At 43.9% G+C, this 23,608-nt stretch overlaps 1 protein-coding gene across 4 annotated transcripts in view; it reads right to left on the minus strand.

The window, feature by feature from the left end:
- Positions 1–23,608, minus strand: part of INPP5A (inositol polyphosphate-5-phosphatase A) — a 427,143-nt gene that overhangs the window by 151,605 nt on the left and 251,930 nt on the right. For all 4 annotated transcript variants that reach the window (XM_075072715.1, XM_032799699.2, XM_032799700.2 and 1 more), the window contains exon 5: positions 19,297–19,360. In XM_075072715.1, coding sequence (XP_074928816.1) covers positions 19,297–19,360 — 64 coding nt within the window. The remainder of the gene's footprint in view (positions 1–19,296; positions 19,361–23,608) is intronic.

Below are 23,608 nucleotides of genomic sequence, written 5' to 3' on the forward strand. Positions count from 1 at the left end.
ACCTTACTGTAAAACCTCCATTTTCCATCCTCAGTGTTTAGCAGTCCCACTTCTTCTTTCTTTGTCTTAACTTATTTACATGGCTATAGAACATTTTTTTCCAAATTCCATACTTGCAAGGTCCAACTCTAACATGGCCTTTGGCCTTTCTCACTTTATCTACTTGTTTTGACCTCAATAAGGTAGAACTTGTTGCTGATCCCTCCCATCTTTCCAACACCCTTGTAGGCTTTCTGCTTTTCTTAATCACCTCTCTGAGATGCTTGCTCATCCATGTTGGTCTACAACTCCTGGCCTATGAATTTTCCCGATTTTCTTGGATGCAGGCTTCTGATAGTTTCTGCAACTTTGACTTGAAGTAAAATTCCAGGCTCCTCTGCCTTTTAGATCCACAAGTTCTTTCTTCAGTCCAATCCATTTCCTAACTAATTCCCTTATTCTTTAAAGTTAGCCCTTTTGAAATAAAAAAACCCTAGTCTCAGATCTATTTTTGTTTATCCTTCCATCTAGTTTGAACTGAATTAGCTCATGATCACTCGAACCAAGTTGTCCCCTACAACCATTTCTTCTATCAGGTCCTCACTACTCACCAAAACCAAATCTAAAATGGCATCCCCTCTTGTTGGTTCAGCAACTACTTGGTGAAGGAATCCATCAGCTACCACATCAGGAAAATCTGAGCCCTATTATTATTACTAGCACTTGTCCTCCAGTCTATATCTGGGAAGTTAAAGTCTCTTCCATGATCACACAATTCCCATTAGTTTACTTCATTAAAAACATTAAAGAGGTCTCTATCCATATCCAAATCGGATCCTGGCGGGTCTGTAGCACACCCCAAAGCACTATCTCGGGGAGGCTCTAGTAGCTTTCTTTCCCCATGTGATTTTTGCCCAGACAGACTCTGTCTTATCCATTCCATCCCTTCTTATTTCTTTACAGTTTACCTCATCATTGATATACAATCTACTCCACCACTTTGCCTTTATTTCTGTTTTCCTAAACAGCACATAGCCCTTCAATACCTGTACTACTCCAGTCATGACTACTACTTTCCACCATGTTTCTGTTATCCCTATAATATCCGGTTTCATTTCCTGCACCAGTAGCTCTAGTTCCTCCATTTTGTTACCTAGGCTCCTCGCATAGTGTACAAACATCTTAATTTTTGCTGTTTGGCTTCACTGACATTCTTTACCCGATTAGGCACAGACATTCTACCACAGTATCACCTATTAGACTGGTATCTACACTACCCTTCCTCCTTATGTCCATTCTCATCTCCCATGGCTGTATCCTTTCTTGCTTGTTTTTCTTCCCTCTCAATGTTAAAATCTGGCAGTGGAGATTACCTGGACATCTCCCAACCATCTCCCCCAATTCCTAGTTTAAAGCTCTCTTAATCAGTTGTGCCAGCCTCCATCCTAGAAGTCTATTTCCCCTTACTCAGGTGAAGTCCATCCCGAGAGAACAGTCCTCTGTCCATGAATGCTTCCCAGTGGCCATACATCCCAAAGCCCTCCTTATAGCACCACTTGCCTGAGCCATCTGTTGATCACCATAATCTTGTCACACCTTTGTTGCCCTTCTCTCTAGGAACAGGCAGAATCCCACTGAAGATCACCTGAGCCTCGATTTCCTTAAGTGTCTTCCCAGCCTGGCATAGTCTCCCTTGATACGTTCCAGCGAGAATCTAGCCTGTATCATTTGTTCCCACATGAAGGACAATCAGTGGATTCTTTCCTGCTCCCATTAGGATCCTTTCAGCCTCAGGTCCACATCCCATATCTTAGCACCTGGCAGACAGCACACCCTTCTCCTTCTCTCTGGATCAGCTCTAGTTTACAGGCCTGTCTATTCTTCTCAGTAAGGAGTCCCCAATCACGTAGACCTGCCTTTTCCTGGTGACAGTGTGATTCTCCGGTCTATCCCCTGTTCCCTCTGGCTGCAAGTCCTCTCAATTTCTATTCCCTTGCAATCCTCCGCAACCCATCCGTATCCTCCTGGGGCTCATATTTGGTGGTGTTGTCTCATTGACTCTTCCCCTCTTCCAATAGGACTAGCTGCTCTTCTCTTTTCCTTGCCCTCTCACCTTCAGCGACCACCTGCTGTGCCCCTTCTTCATTTTCCAACTCTGCAAACCTGTTCCTGAGCTCTATTTCTCCTTCACTGGCCCATCTTTTCCTCTGCCTGGTTCTCTTAGTCACATGCTTCCACTGTCCACTTTCCTCACCCAGCAGTCTCCCCTCAGAATTCTTTGGTCCTGCTTCCATCTGCAAGTCTGAGCTTTTCCCTTCAGCCTCCTCATGTCTTTGCTCCATCGTCCGGTCGAACCCTCTTCTAAACTCGACCAGAGTTTCCACTTGCATCTCCAGTCCTCGGATCTTTTCTTCCATCAGCTCTATCAGTCGGCACTTCATGCAGACAAAACTCTTCTCAGTAACCCCCTTCAAGATCATGTACATGCTGCAGCTTCCACATCCAGTCATCCTCATTGTGTCTTTCACTGCTACCTCTGTATCAGTCATAGCCTTCCCATCTAAAACCTGTTAGTCCAGGAAACACAAACCAAAGCAAACCACCACCACCTACAGCAAAACAATCCCCCAACAGGCACCAGAACATCAGCAGAATACCACTCACTCTTTTCATTAGCCTGTCAATTCCTCTGCCTAGGTCTCTGAGTCTCTCCTGTAAACTCCCACTGAAACTCCCCTGTTTACAGCTCTGGTTGCTGGCTCCTCTGCCGCTGCCTATGCCGCTGCCTGACTGGCTGGCTACCTTTATAGGACCCCTAAGCAGAGAAGTCCCACCCCCTAATCAGGGCTCAGCTTCTCTCCCAGCACACTGCCCCTACCAGCCTCCACACATATAACTACAGAATACAATACACAAAACACAAAAACCTTCTCTTCCTTATATTCTGGAAGATTAAAGTTATCAGAAGAAGAGGATATTAGTGGCATTACTGCCTCATCTAGTGAGGAGGATTTGGCTGCTGGGTGCAAGCTTCCCTCAGTCTGAAGCTTTTGCTCCTCTTGTACTTCTCTTCCTGCCTAGGGGGCACACAGCACCAGAGGATGGTCTGTTGGTGCCTGTGAATGATGCAGTACCATTGGGTGTTGGGGTTTATTTCTAGTGGAACCCTATAAAACTGTTTACCAAAGTGCCCCCATGGGTTCCAGTACGCCTACTGAGGAGGAGAGGGATGGACGAAAGATCCTCAAGGGGCTTGTTGGGTCTCTTGAAGGTCCTCTTCAGTAAATGGACCCAGAAGGGTGTGAAGGTAGGTACCAAGACCTCAGAGTCAGAAGTATCATCTCCTGGGCTAACAAGGGAGGGTCTCAAGCACCGGTGCCGGGACTGAGAGTTGGAAGTCTGAGATTCAGGTTACAGTTGATGGAGTTGTACCAGGATGGGGGCTCTGGTAAAGTTCCTTATTAGGGGAGACTCCAGTTCATCCAAATGAGACAGTCCTCCCAGGGAAAAGGAGTGGAGTAGAGAGCTATGATAGCATCTGATCGTAGCCTGAGTCGGTGCTGGGACTGAGATCGGTATCGAGGAAGAGTTTGTGCGTGTGGTACCGGAGAGGCTGTAGGAAGATGCTAGTACTGGAGTGCAGGAAGAAGCCCTGTGCATATCATGGTGCCGAGAGGCGTCAAACAGTACTGAGGTAGGAGCCACCCTGTGGTTGAAAGACTTCTCCACACACAACTTCTGATGTTGGTACTTGGTACTGATTTCAGTCGGTGCCTCAGCAGTACTCCTTAAGGGATGCAAGGTCTCCTGGGAGCAAGATTTATGGAGTGATCTATCTTTCTTCTTTGTTTCCCTTGTAGCGGGGAAAGGCTTCTTTTTCTTCAAAGTCTTAGCCTCTGGAGCTGCTTCTGGGGCTGCAGCGGTCACCAGGGTAGCCTGAGATGTTGAGGCGGATGTGCGGGGAGTGGCAAAGAGAACCCTGCTGGAGTTAGGGAGCATTCCATTCAGAGGAACTTCAACCTAGCCTCTCTGTCATTTCTTGACCTACCTTTAAATCCCAAGCAGATTGTGCACTTTGACGGGATGTGGATGTCTAGAATGCCTGTTGCTCTGTGGAAAAGACCTGTGTAGCAAGTCTAGCAGGGCTTAAACTCTAGGGTCTTTGGCATAACCTGGTGTGCTGATGCACTAAAACTAAAACCCTGAAAGGGTAGGGAGTGCAGTGGAAGCACAACTGCATTGAAATTAGAAAAATGTGAAAATAAGAACATAACTAAATAAAAAGCTAAATTTACAATAAGCGAGAGAGGGTAGGAAGTGGTAGAACAGCAGACACCAAGCACTTCATCTCAAGCCACAGGTGGTTGAGAAGAAACTGAGTGGTGGCGTGTCTGTGCCTCCCTGCATGGCCTCAAGTGGGAGCATGAAGAGCTGGTCTGCACATGTGCAGGTCTGCAGACACTGCTTTACAGTCTCCAGTTGAGAGTGCACAGGTGCACACACATGCTATGATGGAACACTCATAGGGACATATACTCCAAGAATCATCAGTAAGGATGACAGAGTAGTTCAGTTTCTGTGTCCATTAAGTCTTGGCCACTCTGCTGATTACAGCCAATTACTGCCAACTGAAGGAGAGGAACACAGTGAAGAAGTCAGATAGCAACCATTAGGTGGTGTCAAGTTTTCATAACTACCAAGTTGGACTGGATTTCAAACTTGCCATCCAGAGAAGGACGACTTTAGATATACTATTACCAAACATCCTGAGCTGTTCACTCTCACTGGATGTTTGGTTAAAAGCCAAACATAAAAATTAATCACTGTAAATTATCCAGATGAACTAGTATTTATAATCATGAAGCATTTACCGTAAGCTACCAATATATCTTTGGCACATACAGAAGATTTGATTTTTTTCCTATCACTTTTAAAATCTTGCTCCCACAGGAAGACTAAATAAACATCTTGATAAATGAATGTGGCATCATTCTAAGTAGATCATGGATGGATGTACTTTCTTTCAGTGAGTTTAACAATCTCAGCAAAAAGATCCTGATGTCATTCAAGACATAGAAAACATTTTTGGCAGCATATATAAAACACAACCAGGAGTAATTTCTGTTCTGTGAGAACTGAAGGCTCTTACTGAGACAACGTGAGTGAATATTAACTGGTAAACTACCATTTTGGCAGAAGGGGATGCTTTATTATCAACCTACCCTGAGATCAAGGCCAAATGTAAACTAGTAATAGTTTGTCATTTACACGAGCATTGAGAAGCAGCCTTAGCATAAGAGGATGTGCCTTCTCATATCCTTTCAGGTGAAAAAAACAACAATGGTTATTTACCTTTCTATAACTGTTGTTCTTTGAGATATGATGCATGTGTCCATTCCACTGGGGGTGTTTGTGTGCTCCAGTGCACAGCTGACAGAGGTTTTTACTCTGAGCAGTAACTGTCAGGGGGGCTTGAGCACCCTTTGCTGCCTCATGCAGGCATAAAGGGTTGAGCCACCCCAGACTGCCTTCAGTTCCTTCCTACTGGAACAACTCTGATAGAGGGGGAAGGAAGGCGAGCTGCTGAATTGACATGTACAACACATCTTGAAGAACAGTTACAGAAAAGTTTAACCTTTTTTGTTCTTGTTCGAGTGACTGCACATGTCCAGTCCACTGTGGGTAACTCACAAGCAGTTCTATTTGGAGGCAGGACCAGAGTCTATTTGAACACAAACTAGAGCAGGGGTAGGCAACCTATGCAATGGGTGCTGAAGGTGGCACGCGAGCTGATTTTCAGTGGCACTCACGTTGCCTGGGTCCTGGCCACTGGTCACTGCATTTTATTTAATTTTAAATGAAGCCTCTTAAACATTTTAAAAACCTTATTTACATACAACAATAGTTTAGTTATATATTATAGACGTATAGAAAGAGACCTTCTAAAAACATTAAAATGTATTACTAGCACACAAAACCTTACATCAGAGTGAATAAATGAAGACTCGGCACACCACTTCTGAAAGGTTGACGGCCCCTGTACTAGAGGATCACTTGTCCAAATGCAGCATCATCTCTAGATTGTTGAGAGATTATGTAGGGCGAAGCAAATGCATGACATGATGAACAGGTTGCTGCTTTGTAAATGTCTAATATAAGTACATGAGCCAGAAACGCTGCACAAGCCACTTGAGATGTAGTTGAATGACCTAATATTCTATCGGTGGCTCTGCATTAGCTAACTGGTAACACAGGTGAACACAACTGTGTTCACTGGATCCATGCTGAAATCCTCTGTGTGGAAACCAGACAGCCCTTCACTCTGTCTGCAAATGAGATAAACAATTGAGACAATGATCTGAAAGGCTTAATTCTCTCCAGATGAAATGCTAAGACTCTTGTAATATCTAGAGTGCACAGTGACTCCTTTCCCTTGCTACCATGAGGTTTTGGGAAGAAGGTTGGTAAGTAGGTTGCCTAGCTGATATGAAAAGAGGAGACCATTTTCGAAAAGAACCTTAGATGGGACGAAGGTAGACTTTATCTGCATAAAAAAGGGTATATGGAGGATGTGATACTAATGCCCTCAATTGCACTACTCTCCTGGTCAATATAATGGCTATTAAAAATGCCACCTTCATTGAAATGTGTAACAGACAACAAGCTGCTAGAGGCTCAAAGGAGGGAGCTCTGATAAGACTCAGTTCAGGCTCCAGGGTGGAACAGGACTCGAAATGCAGAAACATCCTGTTCAAACCCTTTAAAAATCTTATGACCAATGGGTTGGAAAAAAGAGAGCAGTTATCCACTGGAAGATGAAATGTGGAAATAGTTGCTAGGTTTACCCTAATCGAGCTAATCACTAATCCTTGATGTTTCAGATGCAAAGATAGTCCAGCATACGCTGAACAGAAGCAAGAATAGGGTAGACCAGCTTGACCAGATGGAAAACCTTTTCTGGTTAGCCAGGGAAGCTGACCTCATTGACAGCTTTCTACTATTCAGCAGTATCTCCTGTACCTCTCTCTAGCAGAACTCCTCTGTCAATGTTAGCCATGAAGCCTCCAGGACCACAGATGGAGAGCCTCGAGGTTGGGATGCAGGAGGCAGCCATGATTTTGCAAAACTACATGTGTGTGATGCAGGAGTAATAGTGGGAGACAGACTGATAGGTCCCAGAGCTGAGAAAACCAGCATTGACAGGACCATGCTGGGGTGGTCAGTATGAGACTGGCCTTGTCCTGTTTGTCCTTGTACAGAACTCCTGGCAGAAAATGGATGGGGGGATACTGTATAGCAGACTCTTTGACCACATCAGTAAAAAAAAGCATCCATCAGTGAACCTGGGCTGTGACCTGCTCTGGAGAACTGGTGACATTTTGTGTTTTCCTTTATTGCAAACACATCCACTTGGGGAGTTCCCCAGAGCTGGAAAATAGACCTTGCTATGTCTGGGAGAAGGGACATGTGTGGTGACTGATAAACAACCTGCTTAGATGGTCTGCCAGCACACTTAATCTCTGGGAGGTGGTTCACTTTCAGAAGTATAGAGTTGCTGATGCAAAAGTCTCAAAGTAGGATTGCTTTCCAACAGAGTAGTGGGGACTGGGCTCCTTTCTGCTTGTTTACATACAGCATGATGGTCATATTGTCAGTCAGCGCTAATAAGGTTCTTCCCCTAATGTGAGGAAGGAATGCCCTGCAAGCTAAACAGGTAGCCTGGAGCTCTCTGATGTTTATGTGCAAACTGAGATCTTGGTGAGACCTGAGACTTTGTTTCTGCAGGTGTCCCAGGTAAGCACCCCACCTCAGATCCAAGACATCTCTGACTAAGGTGAGTGAGAGTTGAGATGAGTCAAAAGGAACTCCCCTGCACACACTGGTTGAGTCTAACCACCAGTCCAGGACAGATAAGATGCAACTTGGTATGTGTACTAACATGTCTATGTGGGGGTCTTCTTGGAGAATACACCTCTGCCACCCAGCCCTGAAGGGATCTGAGGCATGGTCTAGCATACCAGACCAGATAAGTACATGCCACCTTGTGCAGTCTTGAACAGTTCCTCACCATGGAGTGAGGATAAAGGTTTTAAGTCCAGAATGAGACTTTGTATTGCAAGAAATCTCATCTGTGGCAGTAAGGCCCTGGCTGTTGTCGAGTCATGGACTGCGCCAATAAATTCTACTCTCTGTACTGGACACAGAACTGACTTGTCTGTTTTGATTATCAGGTGTCGCTCTCGAATCTTTGAGACTGTACAGAGGCTCATCCATCTTTTCTGAAAAAAGCAACAGCCCCTCAAAGGGTAAGTCATGAACTGTTTGCACCTCTGGAGGGAAGTCAGAATAGTGGAACCATTATGAGCACCTCCTCGTGATGGCAGAGGCCATGCTGCACTTTGCAGAATCTGCCACACTGAGACCTGCCTGTAGAGCTGTTTTGGTTCTTGCCCTCATCTATCAAAGTGGGGAACACTTGTCTAGGCTCCTCTGGTAGCTTGTTTTTTCAAAAACTGTATCCCAGAGAGTCAAATTGCAGTGTTCCAGCAAAGCTTCTGGCTCAGTGTGAAGCTATAATCCACCTGTGGAATAAAGCTTTCTCCCAGACAAGTCCAGCTTCTTGTTCTCTTTGCTCTTTGGGGTTGAGGGCTGGTGCCCCTATCATTCTTTTTCATTGGCTGCTGCAACTCCAAGGAAGTCTGGAGGAGAAGGGTTGTACAGCTGCTTGAACCTCCAGGAGAGGACATAATCCCTTCTTCTCCACTCTTTTAGCCATCAGAGGCAGTGAAGTTGGGGTCTTCCAGAGGATCTCAGTAGGTTCTAAAATAGTCTCATTTACTGACAGTGCTATTCTAGCTGAGGTTGCAGATATTAAAATGTCTACCAGCTTGTGGGATTTTTCCCAGACCCCCTCTTAAGATGAGGTGCAGAAATAGGCTCCATCACAATTGCCTCACCAGGAATGAGGAAAAGGTTGCTAACGGTACGAGGGGGCTGGTGCAGTTCCTGGTCCTCTTGCAGTTGCTAACAAGAAGGACTCTGTGTGGTGCCAGACTTGGTACTGATGTGACAATACTTGTGGTGACATTACCTGTGACACCCAGCAGATGTAACCAGCTGAGATAGCTGAGGGGACACTCTTGATTGGGCAGGAACCCCATGGGTTCGAAAAGATCCATTGGAACAGTCCTGGGACAGAGAGGTTCAACCACCCTCTCACAGCCTCAAACACCTCAGAAGTGAACGGTACTGGAAAGATACTCTGCAGTCCTAAGATGCAAGGAGATGCCATTGAAGTTGCTTTGGGAACCAGTCCTGACAGGCCCCCATTGGGCTCTGGAGTCAACAAACTCTCCTGTTCAGAGGTGTGCTCTGGGGAGTGCTTCCTGTCTGAACACCCTCCTAAGTCTTTAGCAAAGCTCATTCTCTTCAAATCCCTTGAGGACCCTGATACTGAGACTGATTTCTGCTGAAAGTCCTTACAAATGCCACACTTGTCATTCACATAGGCTTCCTTTACATTCCCCTACATTAGCTAGGGTGATGTCACTATTTGATGCAGTCTTGCTGCAAGAGGGGCAGGACCTGAAACCTGTAGAGTGTGGAATACGTCCTGTAGCAGGGCCAGTACCCCAAACCGAGTTCTGAAGCCTGCATAAACAAAAAACAAAAAAAAACCCTTTTCCTTTTTGTCCTTACAAACTACACGGGAGTACTACATATAGTTATTGAGGAAGACTGGCAGAAGCAAGGATAGGGAGCTCCAACAACTGTCATGGGTAGTAGGAAGGAACTCAGGAGGGTTTGGAGTGGCTCAGCCCTTTATGCCTCTGCGAGGTGTGTGAGACAGCAGAGAGTGCTCAAGCTACCCTGACAAGTGCTGCTAAGTGCAACAACTCTCCGATAACTGTGTACTGGAGCACACAAACATCTACGCTGGGATGGACATTTGCAATCACTCGAAGTAGAAAAAGTCTTATGGGCTACAGGCTTGATTCTGATCTCACACCAGTGTAAATCGGGAGGAACTCCACTGAAGAATTCAAAGTGATGACAGCGTAAAATTTGAGAGAGTGCTAGATCAGAATCAGGCCTTATGTGTCTGTCAGCAAACCCTCTTCTTGGTGCATCAAATACGTGTAAAATATAAGTTAATTTTTTAGGGCTCTATTCATTGTAAAAAATCCAGTGCCTTTTATGCTGTGGGATGTCACATATCAGCTTTGGCTGTCAAGATTTTAATTCTAAAAAAGTGTTTGAATTTTCTTCCTCAGGTCACATGGCCCAGGAAAGCTGTAAAATGGAGACAACCATGTAAGCAACCGGAGGAGCTAGTGAACGGAAGCAACAAAAGAGGGGAGTTTAGCGAGGCTGTTCAGAGAGGGAGCAGGAGAGCCAGATACACCTAATAAACATTCTTCAAACTTAAGCCAATCTCTCCCTCCCCACACACACAGATGATGTTATGGTATTCTCTCACACTGAAGATTCTTTTCTGGAGCAGCAAGCCCTGTTATTAGGAAGACAAAGGTAATGTGAATGGGGGAGTTGATTATTAGAAATATAGATAGTTGGGTATGTGATGACCAGGAGAATTGCCTGGTGAATTGCTTGCTGAATGCAAAGGTTACAGATTTCTGAAGACAACTAGACAGATGTATGTGCAGTGCTGGGGAGGACCTGGGGGTCATGGTACGTGTAGGTACCAGCGACACAGGGAAAAGGTTCTGGAGGCTAAATTTAGGCTGCTAGCTAACAGATTCAAGTCTAGGACCTCCATGGTAGCATTCTCTGAAATGGTTCGTTCCACACAGAGGACCAACGGAACAGGCAGAACTGTAAGGTCTCAATGCAAAGATGAGATGATGGTGTGGCTCGGGGAGGGATTTAGATTTATTAGGAACTGGGAAAGCTTTTGGGAAAGGAGGAACCTATACAAAAAGGATGGGCTCCACCTAAATCAAAATGGAACCAGATTGCCAGCTGATAAAGTACAAGCAGGAATTGAAAAGAAACAGTTGAATAAGAGTCCCATTCACCTTAATCACTTGAAGGCACACAAACTAAATACTAACACATTTTATAAGTGCTTGTGTACAAATGCCAGAAGTCTAAATATTACGATGGGTGAACTTGGGTGACTGGTATTATATGATGAAATTGATATAGTAGGTATCATAGAAACTCGGTGGAACAATGATAATAAATGTGACACAGTAATACCAGGGTACAATATCTATAGGAATAACAGAGTAAGTCCCACTGGTGTGGGAATGGCATTATATGTGAAAGAAAGCAGAGTCAACTATAGTAAAAATATTAAATAATTCAAACTGTACCACAGAATCTCCATGAGTAGAAATTTCATACTTGAATAATAAGGTTATAGCGATAGGCATATACTACCAACCACCTGACCAGGATGGTGATTGTGAAATGCTCAGGAGATTAGAGAGGCTATAAAAATAGAAAACTCAATAACACTGGGGGATTTCAACTGTCCCCATATTGAGTAGGAACTTGTCACCTCAGGGTGGGATGCAGAGAAAAAATTTCTAGACACCATTAATGACTACTTCTTGGAGCAGCTAGTCCTGGAACCATGGAGAGGTAATTCTTGATTTAGGCCTAAGTAGCACACAGGATCTGGTCCAAGAGGTGAATATAGCTGAACTGCACAGTAATAGTGACCATAATGTAATTAAATTTAACATCTTTGTAGTAGGAACATGCTAAAAATCCCACCACAGTAACATTTAACTTCAAAAAGCGGAACCACGCAAAAATGAGGAGTGTAGTCAAATGGAAATTAAAAGGAACAGTCACAAGAGTAAAATATCTGCAAGCTGCATGGAACCTTTTTAAAAACACCATAAGAGAGGCTCAAACTCTGTGTATACTCCAAGTAAAAAACCAGTAAGATGACAAAAAACCCCAAAACAACCACCACCATCGCTAAACCACAGAGTAAAAGAGGCAGTTAGAGACAAAAGACATCTTTTAAAAATTGGATGTCACATCCTACTGAGAAAAATAGAAAGGACACAAACTCTGGCAAATCAAGTGTATAAGCATAATTAGCTAGCCAAAAAAGATTTTGAAGAACAATAAGCAAAGGCACTAAAAACTAACAGCATTTTTTTTTCCAAGTACATCAGAAGCAGGAAGCCTGCCAAACAATCAGTGGGATCACTGAATGAAAGAGCATTCAAGGAAGACATGGCTGTTGTGGAGAAGTTAAATGAACTATTTGCATTGGTCCTTATTGCAGAGGATGTGAGGGAGATACCCATACTTGAGCTTTGTTTTTTTAAAGTGACAAATCAAAGGAACTGTCCACAGACAGAGGTGCCAGCAGAGAAGGTTTTGGAAGACACTGATCAATTTAACAGTAATAAGTTACCAGGACCAGATGGTATTCACCCAAGAGTTTTGAAAGAACTCAAATATGAAACTGCAGAACTACAAACTGTGGTACGTATCTGTAGCTTAGCAGTAACCCTGCTCCTGTGAAAGGGCTAAAAGCCAGCCCTTGGAGGGGGGTGGGGCTGAAAGCTGAGGAAAAAAAGGCTGATTGGGAAGGCAGCCTCAATTGGGCCACACTCCAATCAGGCCACAACTGGCCCTGTTATAAGGGCTCAGCCAGGAGCTAAGTCAGTCTCTCTCTAGGGGTATGGCTACATTAGAAATTTCAAAGCGCTGCCCTGGCAGCGCTGCGGGAGCGCTGCCACGGCAGCGCTTTGAAGTGTGAGTGTAGTCAGAGCCGCAGCGCTGGGAGAGAGCTCTCCCAGCGCTGCTTGTAAACCACATCCCTTATGGGTGTAGCGTGCAGTGCTGGGAGCCCCGCTCCCAGCGCTGCCGCCCTGATTACACCGACACTTTACAGCGCTGCATCTTGCAGCGCTCAGGGGGGTGTTTTTTGACACCCTTGAGCGCGAAAGTTGCAGCGCTGTAAAGTGCCAGTGTAGCCAAGCCCTAGCTCTTGAGAGAGAAGGACCTGGCTGTCTGGTAGAGACGAGTACTTCAGACAACAGTGCTGGGGAAAGGGAGGAGGAGCTGGGGAGCTCCAGCCTGGCAACCTTGATAGAGGCCTATGCAGATATGGGGGCTGGGAGGAGCAGCCCGGGGTTAGGCAGCTGGTCCGCCCCTCCTCTTGCCAATGATGAGTGGCCTTTTACAGACTGCAGTTTGCCCCAGTGACCGGGGGCTCAATGATGACTGGCAGTAGCCACTGAGGTAAGGTGGGGATAGTGGGTTGGGGTTTCCCCTGGGAGGGGAGACCCAGACTGTAGAAGCAGCAGAGAATCCTGTGGCACCTTATAGACTAACAGACGTTTTGGAGCGTGAGCTTTCGTGGGTGAATACCCACTTCGTCAGACGCAGACTGTAGGTTACTCCTGGGAGCAGAACGCAGAGGGTAAGGGGCACTGGGGTACAGGAGGGACACGGGGGCCAGAGGCAGGCGAGACACCGGCCAAGAGAGGGCGCTCCAAGCTGAACAAGAGCTAATTCCTGAGACGACCAGCAGGAGGCGGCGCACTGGTGAGTCATCGCATCGCTACAGAATCCTGTTGCTTAAATCAGCCTATGTATCAGGTGACTGGAGGATAGCCAATGTACAACATATTTTTTTTTAAAAAGGTTTCATGGGAATCCTGGGAATTACAGGCCAGGAAATCTAACTTCAGTACCAGGAGAACTGGTTGAAACTATAGTAAAGAACAGAATTATCAGACTGATAGATGACCAGAATATTCTGAGGAAGAGTCAACACAGCTTTTGTAAAGGGAAATCATGCCTCACCAACCTATTAGAATCTATTGAGAGGGTCAACAAACATGTGGACATGGTGATTCAGTGGATATAGTTAGGGCCCTACCAAATTCACGGCCATGAAAAACATGTCACGGACCATGAAATCTGGTGTTTTGTGTGCTTTTACTTTATATTACACAGATTTCATAGGGGAGACCAGCATTTCTCAAATTGGGGGTCCTGACCCAAAATGGAGTTGCACAGGGGTCACAAGGTTATTTTAAGGGGGATGGTATTGCCACCTTTACTTCTGCGCTGCCTTCAGTATTTGGTGGCTGGAGGTTGGTGGCTGTTGGCTGGGGGCCCAGCTCTGAAGGCAGTGCCGCACCAGTAACAGCACAGAGGTAAAGGTGGTAATACCATGCTATGCCATCCTTACTTCTACACTGCTGCTGGCAGCGGCTCTGCCTTGAGAGCTGTGCTCCCAGCCAACAGCTGTAGCTCTCCAGTTGCCCAGCTCTGAAGGCAGCGCCACCACCAGCAGCAGTGCAGAAGTAAGGATAGCAATACTGCAACCCCCCTCCAATAACCGTGCAACCCCCCACAACTCCTTTATGGGTCTGGACCCTTACAATTACCACTCTGTGAAATTTCAGATATAAATAGAATTAAAATAGATTTAAATCATGAAATTTACTGTTTTTAAAATCCTATGGCAGTGAAATTGACCAAAATTGAATTTGGTAGGGTCCTAGATACAGTGTACTTGGACTTTCAGAACGCCTTTGACAAGGCCCCTCATCAAAGGGTCTTAAGTAAAGTAGACAGTCATCGAATAAGAAGGAAGGTCCTCTCATGGATCAGTGACTGGTTAAAAGATAGGAAACAAAAAGAGGAATAAACGGTCAGTTTTCATACTGGAGAGACATTAAACAGTGGAGTCTTCCAGGAATCTGCACTGGGACCGGTGCTGTTCAGCAAATTTGAATGATCTGGAAAAAGGGGGTAAAAAATGAGGTGGCAAACTTTGCAGAAGCTACAAAATTACTTAAGATAGTTAAGTCCAAAGCTGACTGCAAAGATTTATAAAGGGATCTCACTACACTGAGTGACTCTGAAATTCAGGGTTGATGAATGCAAAGTAATGCACACCGGAAAACATAATCCCAACCATAAATACTAAATTAGCTGTTACCACTAAAACAGATCTTGGAGTCACTGTGGATAGTTATCTGAAAATATCTGCTCAATGTACAGCAGCAGTTTTCTGTTAGGAACTATTAGGAAAGAGAGAGATAAGAAGACAATAATATCATAATACCACTACAATAAACCCATGTTCCACCCACACCTTGAACACTGGTCAGAAAAGGGCAACAAAATGAGTAGGGGAGTGGAAAAGCTTCTGTATGAAGAGAGACTGTTCAGCTTGGGGTATGTCTACACTACAGGATTATTCAGATTTTACATAAACCAGTTTTGTAAAACAGATTGTATAAAGTCGAGTGCACGCGGCCACACTAGACACTTCAATTCGGTGGTGTGCATCCATGTACCGAGGCTAGCGTTGATTTCTGGAGCGTTGCACTGTGGGTAGCTATCCCGTAGCTATCCCATAGTTCCCGCAGTCTCCCCTGCGGGAGATCCCAATGCATGATGGTGCAAAAACAGTGCCGTGGGTGATTCTGGGTAAATGTCATCACTCAATCCTTCCTCCGTGAAAGCAACAGCAGACAATCATTTCACGCCCTTTTTCCTCTGGATTGCCCTGACAGATGCCATAGCACGGCAACTATGGAGCCTGTTTTGCCTTTTGTCACTGTTACCGTATGTGTACTAGATGGTGCTGACAGAGGCGGTACTGCAGTGCTACACAGCAGCATTCATTTGCCTTTGCAAGGTAGCAGAAATGGTTACCATCCCTATTGCACCATCTGCCATTGTATATTGATGATGAGATGACGGTTATCAATCATGTTGTACTGTTTGCAATTGGAAATTGGCGATGACGGTTATCAATCATTTTGTACTGTCTGCTGCTGTCATGGGTGTTCCTGGCTGGCCTCGCTGAGGTTGGCCGGGGGCACATGGACAAAAATGGGAATGACTCCCCGGGTCATTCCTGTCCTCTCTTTATGTTTTCGTCTAAAAATAGAGTCAGTCCTGCCCTAGAATATGGGGCAAGTCTACTAGAGAGCCAGACAGCACAGCTGCTCTGGGTCGGAGCCCCAGAGATTCCTGCAGAAATGACTGAGCTGCAATGCCATTCAGAGGGGTGCGCCTGCACAAACCCCCACCCGTTGCTTCGCCTCTGGCCCCAGACCCTCCTGGGCTACCATTGCAAATGTCCCCCATTTTGGTGATGAAGTAATAAAGATGCAGAAATAAGAAAGCTGACTTTTTAGGAATAAGAACGCTCCAGCTGCTTTTAGTCCAGGCAGGACATAAATGGGGGGAGGCAGCCTCCAGCGCTGCTATGATAGTCCAGGGAGTACAGCCATCTTTTTTCTTTAGACATGAAAGGGGAAGCGGAGGCTGATGGAGGCTCAGGTGCCAGCTGCTATGATGAGGACGGTTTTCAAGAGCATTTTGTACCATCTGCCAGGAATGACAGGCGGAGTCATTCCCATTTTTACTCAGGCAAACCCCAGCCAACCTCACCGAGGCAGCCAGGAGCACTCAGGGGATTGATGACGGTTTTCCACCATTTTGTACGTCTGCATCAGGAAAGGAACGGGAGGGGATACTGCTGTTCAGTGCCGCTGCAAGCACCGCGTCTACCAGCAGCATGCAGCAGACATACGGTTGACATTGAAAATGGACAGAAACCGATTTTTTTTTTTCCCTTTTCTTTCACAGGTGTGGTGAAGTGTGTGGCTAAATAGACGAGAAAATGTACTTGAAACACCTCGGGACAATGTTTTTGACCTACAGGACATTGGGAGGCTCAGACCAAGAATGCCAATTACTTTTTGGAGACGCGGGGGGACTGTGGGATAGCTGGAGTCTACAGTACCCCCTCTCCTCCATGAGCATCCATTTGAGGTCTTTGGCTTTCCGTTATGCTTGTCACACAGCACTGTGCTGTGGATCTGTATCATAGCCTGGAGATTTTTTTTCAAAATGCTTGTCCATTTCGTCTTCTGTGAACGAAGCTGTGATAGAACAGATTTGTCTCCTCATATACGAGCAATCAGATCCAGTATCTTCTCCATACAGTCCATGCTGGAGCTCATTTTTGGATTTGGGACTGCATCGCCATGTGCTGATCAGAGCTCCATTGCTGGCAAACAGGAAATGAAATCAAAGAGTTTTTGCGGGGTCTTTTCTGTCTACTTGGGCCAGTGCATCCGTGTTCAGATTGCTTTCTCCAGAGCGGTCACATGGTGGCACGGTGGGATACCGCTGGAGGCCAAAATCATTCGATTTGTTGGCCAGACTCTAAGTCTATCCGACATGGCAATACCGATTTCAAGCGGCTACTTCTCGTCGTGGGAGGAGTAACAAACGGTTTAAAAGAAGCCCTTTAAGAGCCCTTTATATCGATTTAAAGTGCCTCGTTGTGTGGACGGGTGCAGGGTTAAATCGGTTTAATGCTGCTAAATTCGGTTTAAACGTGTAGTGTAGACCAGGCCTTAGAAAAAGAGATGACTGGAGGAGGGGGGTTTATGATAGAGGTCTATAAAATCACGAATAGTGTGGAGAAAGTGAATAAAGAAGAGTTATTTACTTCTTTAGTTAACACAACAACCAGGGGTCACCCAATGAAATTAATAGACAGCAGGTTTAAAATAAACATAAGGAAGTACTTCTTCATTCAGTGCATAGTCAACCTGTGGAACTCATTGTCAGGGGATGTTTATGAGATTCAGCTAGATCATAGCTTGATGTGGTGTGGCTGGAAGGATGCAGAGAGACAGCTGATTCATGTTTGACCAGGACAAATGAAGCATTGAGCATCTAAGGCACCTTCCATCTAGCTGGCACAACCAGTATCTATTTACTTTTATTGGTTATCTTTCTTTTGGATTTCTCCTTCCATTATAACCATTTTTTCTCTCTCACACACACACACACTCTCTCTCTCTCTCTTTTTCCCTCTTCCCCCCCTCCCCCACTTCCTTTCAAGGCTCCATAAAAGCAAATAAGCTGTCAATCAGCTGTGAATAAATCCAGACAGCCCCTCTTCCCTGGTGTAGATGTCACTTCACTCTGCCAGATGTCATTAGAGTTGGACATCTTTGATACATGACCGGAGGGAGGGAGGTTTAACTGGAACTGCGAGCTAATGCTCTAGTTCTGTACTGCTGGTGCAATGAAGCTGCAGGCTCTGAATCAGCTGGCAGATACAGTTCACATACTATACAAAGCCCAATCACATAGAAAAATGAATAAATAGTTGTGACTGCTGTCATCTCACAATGCAAATTTAAGTGTCATAGATTTATTCATTAACCCCTTGCCTTCAAAAATACAGTAGAGCAGTCGATGGGCTAAATGTTCAGTGTGGCGATTGAGGTAGTAAGGATCACAATCCCAGGTATCATTAACAAAAGTTGTGAACTTGGCTTCCTGTGCACTATGTTGAGAATTTCTCTCATATAGCAATCCTGCTCCCAGTTCATTTGAATCAGAACACTCCACATTATTTCTCCATGTCTATTAAACTGTTCAAGGTGGGGAGAATGGCTGGAAGCACAAGCTGACCTCTCATTAAAAGTTCCTTCATCACTATTGCATTTTACAATGTTCTCTTTCAGAAATAAAATATGAAGAGGCACTGATAGAATATTTGAAATTTTCCTTGGGCATCAGAAAAGATGATGAGTAGAAGGATTTATGTTGGCTAAACCTCAAATTGCAATATCTATAGAACTGCTATTCAAATATTTCACCAAGGGAAGACCCTATACCCTCAATTATATGAACAGAGGCAATGTGTCTCTTCTGAGAACAAAATTAATGAATCTGTACAATTGAAACAATTAGTTCACTCCATAATTATCATAGTTTCAGTGATGTTTCAAATTAATGTGATGCAAGATGCAGAATTAATTTGATCCAGTTCAATGACCTAAATGCAGACAGCGCACAACTAAAAATAATGTAAATTTTAAATTATCTGTTTCCATATCTACTTTAAAGAAGCATTAGAAGTAACTTCAGCCAGGAAGTGATTACATACACTGACTTAAATACTAAAAGTATCATATCAAATTATTAAAACTTCTGAGATTTACACAAAGGCAGAGTCTATTGTTAAAAACAATGACTCCCTTCCCACTGACCCACGCCATTCATAAATGGTAAACAAAATTCTGCCACCACAATTTTTGTAAGGCAATTACCACTGCTTGCCATTTAAGGTCCTGTTCCTGCAATTGATCTGCACTGACTGACCTCTGCAACCATGTGGAGTTCTTCTGAAGTTAGTGGGGCTCTGTCTATGGCTCCAAGGGTCCAAACACATGGATTAAGATTAAAGAAAGCCCTAGGTTTTTCCTGATACAAAAAATGGTGAGAAGTCTCTGACAATTTCTGACTTTTCATTTCTGTGCTTACCTTTAAAATCAAACTGGTAGATGTTTTTCAATGATTCATGAAGGAAGTAAAAGCTTCCTAGAGCCTGTAGAAAAACAAAAAATAAATAGTACTAAGTATAGTCAGCTTTTAGTTAAAAACAATTGTGATACAGCTTTTCTTATATATTTTTTGCATTTGAAATTAAATATCAGTAATTAAAAATACTACAACTGATAGGTAAAACATTTTCAGTAAGTCAGTGAAAAGAAATGAGTTTTCTTTATTTTTCTTTTAAGTTTAATAAGCAGCTATAATGAAGGCCATTAGCAGTGTACCAAGGGTTGGTCTAGACTACACAGTTAGGGTGACATAGGACCACTTATGTCCACCTAATTATGTCAATGTCTACATTACAGCATCGCACCCACTGATGTAAGTGTCCTTCTACACAGGCATAACTACTCCACCTCCCTGAGAGGTGTAAGGCTTATGTTGGTGTAGTTAGGGCAGTGGTGGGCAATCTGTGGCTCATCAGGGTAATACTGGCGGGCCGTGAGACAGTTTGTTTACACTGACCATCTGCAGACACAGCCACCCACAGCTCCCAGTGGCTGTGGCTCACTGTTCCCGGATAATGGGAGCTGCGGGAAGCTGGTGGTTCCACCCACCCCAAGCTAGAAGCCCTAGTGGCTTCATACCCCATTTCCAGCTTGGAGCCCAGGGTGAGAAACTGGGGTGAGGGGGAAGCCCAGGTGGCTGTGGACCCTGCTCCTAGTCAGGGAATGGGGAGCGGGGGGGGAGGGGCAGCCCCCTGAGAGCCTGTGGGGCAGCCAGGCTCCTGGCAAGAGGCTGCCAACAGAGCTAAGAGATCAGTCTCTTAGCTTCCCACACTAACTTCTTAGGCTGATGGAAGCATTCCTGGTGAGAACGTGCACCACCACCCCAAGGAAGGTAGTGTGGACATGCAGCACCGCAGTAATTACTGCAGTGGCTGTAAATTGACCGAATATAGGTTGATTTACATTTCTAGCATAGACATACCCTACATTTGCTAAGGACACAAACAGTTAATATACTTTATAAACATCAAACAGACTTATAAAGTTGTTTTTTAAAATCACTAATTAAGTACATCACATATCTGGAAATAAACAAATTAAGTGCTCTCCTCTGGACGGTGCTAAAAACCTTCATCTGTCATTGAAATAATCCCCATATAGTCTGCCTCATTATTCCTCTGGATTGCAGGTCCATCAATGACTGAATCCTTGCAAGTGTCTGCCAAACAGTTTCTGCCTCATATACAGGGCAAAACAAATGTTTTTGGAGGTAGTGTGGACTGCAGGAATGATTCACAGTGGAGTCCTAAAACCTAATCCTAGATTAGCCATTTTCTCACTGTGTAGTGCAGAGCAAATCACATTTCCTCTTTGTATCAATTTCCCATCTGTAGAATGGGAATGTGGCAAGCAGGCCCATTAGTGCCAGATGGCAACGGGTTCACTGTAACAGCAACTTCCAAAACACCTAATAAACTCACTACACCTAGCACACCACTTTCATAGCATTTATCCATAAAGAATATCATGTGGGGTCTTAAATGAAAGCCAGCGTCACTGGTTATGAATATAGTTGAACACGTATATACTGATACTATGTAGGAGTTACTTATATACGATGGAAATGTGTTCTTACAGTTTGTATGAAGGTGTTAACAGAGGTGAAAACTGGTTTCCTGCCAGACCAGAGATGTTTCTCCATCTATCTGGTGAAATGTAAATTGAGTATTATCTCATTAACAATCACCAGTCTGAGCAAAATGAAGATGAAGGATTGAGAGATTTAACAGGAAGAGAAGAACAGCAGGGGGAAAGAAGCATTATCTGGTGGGGGTGCATGTCAAAAGTTTACTGGGTGATAACTGGCGGACAAAGAAAGTGCTTGTTATTTTGCACCTAGTAGGAAAATGGACAGCGCATTCCCATTAATGAAAACTGCATCACAACTTGACTAGAAGCATTGAAAAAGGTTTTGGGTGAAAGAAGACTGCTCTAGACAGGAGGTTAGCCTGTTAGTTTAGTCTCTAGAAAGTGTATACTGATTTTGTTTTATATGTAACCCTTCTGTTTCCATTATCTTTATTTACTATCTCTAGAATCTTGATCTTTGGTAATAAACTGATAAATCTTTCACTATAAATTTATCTGAATGCTGTGGTATTGTACAACAAGCTAATCCTGAGTTGACTCATTCAAGCTGGTGAGTACACTGTTCCCTTAGGGACAACATATCTGGTATTATTGTGAGTGTTCAGGAGATGAGGGGCTAAACACTACAGCGGAATGCTTCAAAGGGGCTCACTCAGTAACATTGTCATTTGCATAAAGATCACACAATTGTATTTTTTAAAGTATATATAGATTACTAAAACAGTAAAATGCAGTGTCAGTACGATAGGTATTTCTAGGGGCCATTAACTATATCAACTGTCTGAGAATATTCCTAAGGATAATATCACCCATAACATAATTCAGCTTCCCATGAATCTTTGGCTGCCAGTGCTGTAATTTGAGGAGCACTGAAAGCTAACTTCTCAGTTATCAAATCCTTCTGCTACTTACAAACTAATAAAAATTGTCCACCACACTCCAAAGAGTATTTTGCCAGACATAATACACAAGTAATGTCAGTCCCAGTGATCTTAGACTTTGTGTAACTGGAACAAAACTTAGTCATCTTTTTAGAAGCAAGATAGGTAAGCTGATCTGTCTCAGGCAAAATTCAACTAATCTGCTGCTGGAACTAACTTCAGAATTTTGTTTCAAAACAGGAAGTTTGCACAGGGAGTGAAATCTGTTGGTTGTGAAAAGCTTCTCTTCATCAACATGCAGGAAGCCTCCTAGCTATTTAAAGAGATTGATGTATGAGGTACCAGTAAAAGAAAGCTGAATAACTCAAGCAAACACTGGGAGAAGAAAGTTAATTCTCCAGATAGGTTTGCTTTGCCATACTCAAAATTCTGTGTTTCTGATCCTGGCCTAGTTTTATAATCTTTCCTCTTTCATTAAGAGCTTTTTTGTTTTTAATTACCATTATATACATATCATTGTGCCAAAAAATATTCTCTAGGGCTGGGATTTTCAAAGGAGACTAAGGGAGTTAAGTGTCCAAATCACACTGAAATTCACGGGGAGCTGCATGTCTACCTTCCTTTGGCTCTTTTGAAACATTACAGGGTAAATCAATTACTGAACTCTCATGCTCTAACATTCACAATAAGAAGTCCATGATTCAGCTAAGCACAAACATACCAGTATTCCCATTCCTTTTCAGCAAAGCACATAACTCCCTATTCAGCAAAGGAAAACATTTAAGGACATGCTAAAATCCATCCCTATTCTGCAAGGCACTTAGACCCTGGATTAAGGAAAGCATCCTTATTCACAACAGCACTTAAGTACATGCTTTACTTTAAGCTTGTCCATAAGAGTGTGAGGTCTCAATTCAAGAAAGCATGTTAATGTTTAATTATGGGACTTAATTGTGCGCTTAAGTGCTGTCCTGAATAAAGATTGGGACAGAAGGTCCATGTTCATTGTTCATGACAAAAGGAAAACTGACAAGACTGTTGAGGGTACGGGGATTCCCAAGAGGCCTGACCAAAACTGGCTAAACCAAGCCTAGGCAGTTTGTAAAAGGCAGAATTTGAGCTCAGGCATTAAGAATTTGATTACTGGTTATTAATCATCATTAATGAGGCTTTGTACCCTCAATGATCCATCTTCTAGAGAAAACATTAAGGATATGCATATAGTTGCATATTTATAGGTAGCAGAGGCAGCAACAAGTACTGTTAAAGCTTCCCATCACTTTCTGTTATAAGAACATATGTGTTCTCCATTTTCTGAGGCCCCAACTTTAGACATCTTGGATCTGAGTTGCAGAACTGCTGAGCACGCAGAACTGCAATTGAGATAATGGAAGTGCTGCTCTGAGCATATAAAGTGAAATATATAGAATGGGGATCGCAATACCACCTCTCCTAACAGGATGTTGTCAGGACAAATTCATTATTGTTTGTAAAGAATAAAGGATAAATAGCAAAAATAAATTCAGTAGTGAACCCATTCAAGTGAGCAATGGATGAAGCAGCGGTCCACGAAAATGACATTTGCTCACGTAATTATCGTAACTCTGGCATTTTCTAACTTCTGAGTGCCTGGATTTGCACCCTTAGTATTCTTTTAACATTGTGTGTGTGTGTGCGCGCGCGTGTGTGTGTGAGACAGAGAGAGAAAGAGAGAAACCAACATTGTCCCCATTTAAGTCAATAATAGTTTTAGCCATTGAC

The sequence above is a fragment of the Chelonoidis abingdonii genome, chromosome 15, assembly GCF_003597395.2.
Source record: "Chelonoidis abingdonii isolate Lonesome George chromosome 15, CheloAbing_2.0, whole genome shotgun sequence".
In the NCBI taxonomy this organism is placed as follows: Eukaryota; Metazoa; Chordata; order Testudines; family Testudinidae; genus Chelonoidis; species Chelonoidis abingdonii.